Source organism: Babesia bigemina, scaffold Bbigscaff_70580, assembly GCF_000981445.1.
Source record: "Babesia bigemina genome assembly Bbig001, scaffold Bbigscaff_70580".
Lineage (NCBI taxonomy): Eukaryota > Apicomplexa > Aconoidasida > Piroplasmida > Babesiidae > Babesia > Babesia bigemina.
The window spans coordinates 1-2,352 of record NW_012237198.1 but is presented as its reverse complement, the minus strand read 5'-3'; the positions used below and the strand labels follow the sequence as shown (position 1 = coordinate 2,352).

At 44.1% G+C, this 2,352-nt stretch overlaps 1 protein-coding gene across 1 annotated transcript; it reads right to left on the bottom strand.

Moving 5' to 3' along the window:
• Positions 1-10: 10 nt before the first annotated feature.
• BBBOND_0003100 (hypothetical protein, conserved) lies at positions 11-1,891 on the bottom strand (the record flags this gene model as incomplete). The annotated part of the gene is made up of 1 exon (XM_012915145.1): positions 11-1,891. One exon carries the CDS (start codon positions 1,889-1,891, stop codon positions 11-13), a length of 1,881 nt encoding a protein of 626 aa, XP_012770599.1.
• Positions 1,892-2,352: the final 461 nt, after the last annotated feature.

The window sequence follows — 2,352 nt, the reverse complement described above, 5'->3', positions numbered from 1 at the left end:
TTTAATCGCGTTATTTCCCGCGCGGCCGGATTGGCCTGTCAAATTCGTCTACGCTTTTGGGCCGCCTGGGGCAAAGGGGGCCTAGATTTGTTTTAAAATTGTCGGCAATAGCTTGGGTACTAAAAGCGCCTTTGGGATCTTTCAGGATATCATGAGACGAAAACTCAGATGGAAGTTCCCCCCAATGCACCATAGCCTGCTTGAAATGACTAAGAGTGATTTCCAAATTATATAATGCATCATTTATATTATTATGAGCTTTCGAATTGGCCTGTTGCAGCACGCCTCCTAATATCTTCAACTCCGTTCCCAGATTACCATTTTGCAAAGCTCCAACCAATTTTGTAACACCTGGTCTCAAATTACCCGACCAGCTGGCACTTGCTGCTGCGTCAGTAAATGTTGCCGACAACTCCTTCATATACCCCTCAACATTACTTGTAATCGAGCTTGTAAGTGCAACGATTTGACCATTAACATTCCATTCAACGGCGCCATTATTAAAATCATCAAGTCCTTTCGGCACCTTCTCCTTAACGTCGGTATGAAGCGTTCCAAGTTGCTTAAACGCAGCCTCAGCTTTCTGAGCAACTTGCTGAAGCTTATTATTTGCACCCTGATAGGCATCGTTTAGCTCCGTCGCTTTCAACTTGACACGATGCAACGGTGTTTTCAAATCGTTATTCGACGTTATATTTAGCTTCTCAACAACATCTTCACATGTTCTCATAGCGTTTTCCAAAACATTTCCAGCGGCCACCTTCCACTCTGCTAACTCCACATTGCTGCTGCCAATTTCAATACCAATATTGCTCACTTTCTTTTTTATTTGGCCAAATAGTTCGTTGAGCTTGCATTTTCTTTCCGGGCCAGACTTTTTTGTGATATCGTTCAGTGCAATTGTGACCTCTTTAAAAAGTCTGTCAATCTCATTGTTGTACGTTCCTTTGTATTCTGAAATCAATTTATTAGCTTCTACCTTGGCTTCTTTCACAACGTTTTTGAGACGGGCAAACTTTTCATCCTTCATTTCGGTTAAAGCAGTCAAATTTTCTCGTAGATTTCTAAATTCCTGAGCCATCCTATTTTCAATGCTTCTCCGTTGACGGAGTAACTCCTCATCGACAGCCTTCAGCTCCTCCGCCAATTTCTTGTTTCTCGCCGACTCTTCCAACAATTTAACCGCATCTTTTATTGCCGTTACCGGCGTCTCTAACTTTCTTATTAGTTGTGAATCTAATTTATCTTGCGCCTTTTCAGCCACATCAGCGTGTCCGAGATACAACTCTAATATATGTTTCCATGCCTTATGCTGGTCTCTGAGTGTTTTATTTTTTTGCTCTTGAAACTTTTGTTCGACATTATTAATGTCATTTCTTATAAGTATCAACGGCGTTTTTACATCTTCGCATTTTTGATTAACACTCTTTCCATACCCCTCCAACCACTCCTTCACCGCGCGGACAGACGCCGCAAGCCCAGCACGCCCGGAGCCAATATTTTTAGTTAAGGTGTCTAGTACTTCATTAAGCTTTTTAGTCATGTAATTATCATAAGTTGTCACTTCATTTTCGTTTTTCACCGCACCAAGCACACCACTCAAAAATCCCATCACCGCATCGCACAGCCTGTCCAGGTCAGAGTACACAATCCCAGTGCCGTCGTAGCCTTTGGACTCAGAGTTGAAGCCGAGGAAGGTTTCGAGGCCGGTGCAGAGGTTAGTAAGGATGTTGATAGGGTTATTAGTTGAGGTAATTTTTAGGTTTAAAATTTTGTCAAATTTCTTGTCAAGCTCCCTAGGCGGCACATGGTCAGGGCAGTGGCAAGAGGTGAAGGAAGGGAAGTGAAGGGTGACAAGGCACAAGTTATTAGGATGGTTTATAGAGGTCATAGCGGTAATATGGCAAGGTGATTCGAGGGTTGTAGAGTGGACAAGGGGCGATGTAGAGTGGGTAAAGGAGCGATGTGGAGTGGGTTAGGGAGCGATGTAGAGTGGATAAAGGGGCGATGTGGAGTGGGTAAAGGGGCGATGTAGAGTGGATAGAGGAGCGATGTAGAGTGGGTTAAGGAGCGATGTGGAGTGGGTTAGGGAGCGATGTAGAGTGGATAGAGGAGCGATGTAGAGTGGGTTAAGGGGCGATGTAAGGTGGGTAAGGGGCGATGTAAGTGGATAAAGGGGCGATGTAGAGGAGGTTAAGGGGCGATGTAAAGTGGGTAAGGGAGCGATGTAAAGTGGATTAAGGGGCGATGTAGAATGGATAAAGGAACCATGTTGAATGGGTTAGGGACCAAGTAAAGTGGATTAAGGGCGATTTGGAAGGGATTAAGGGCCAATTTAAATGGGATAAAGGA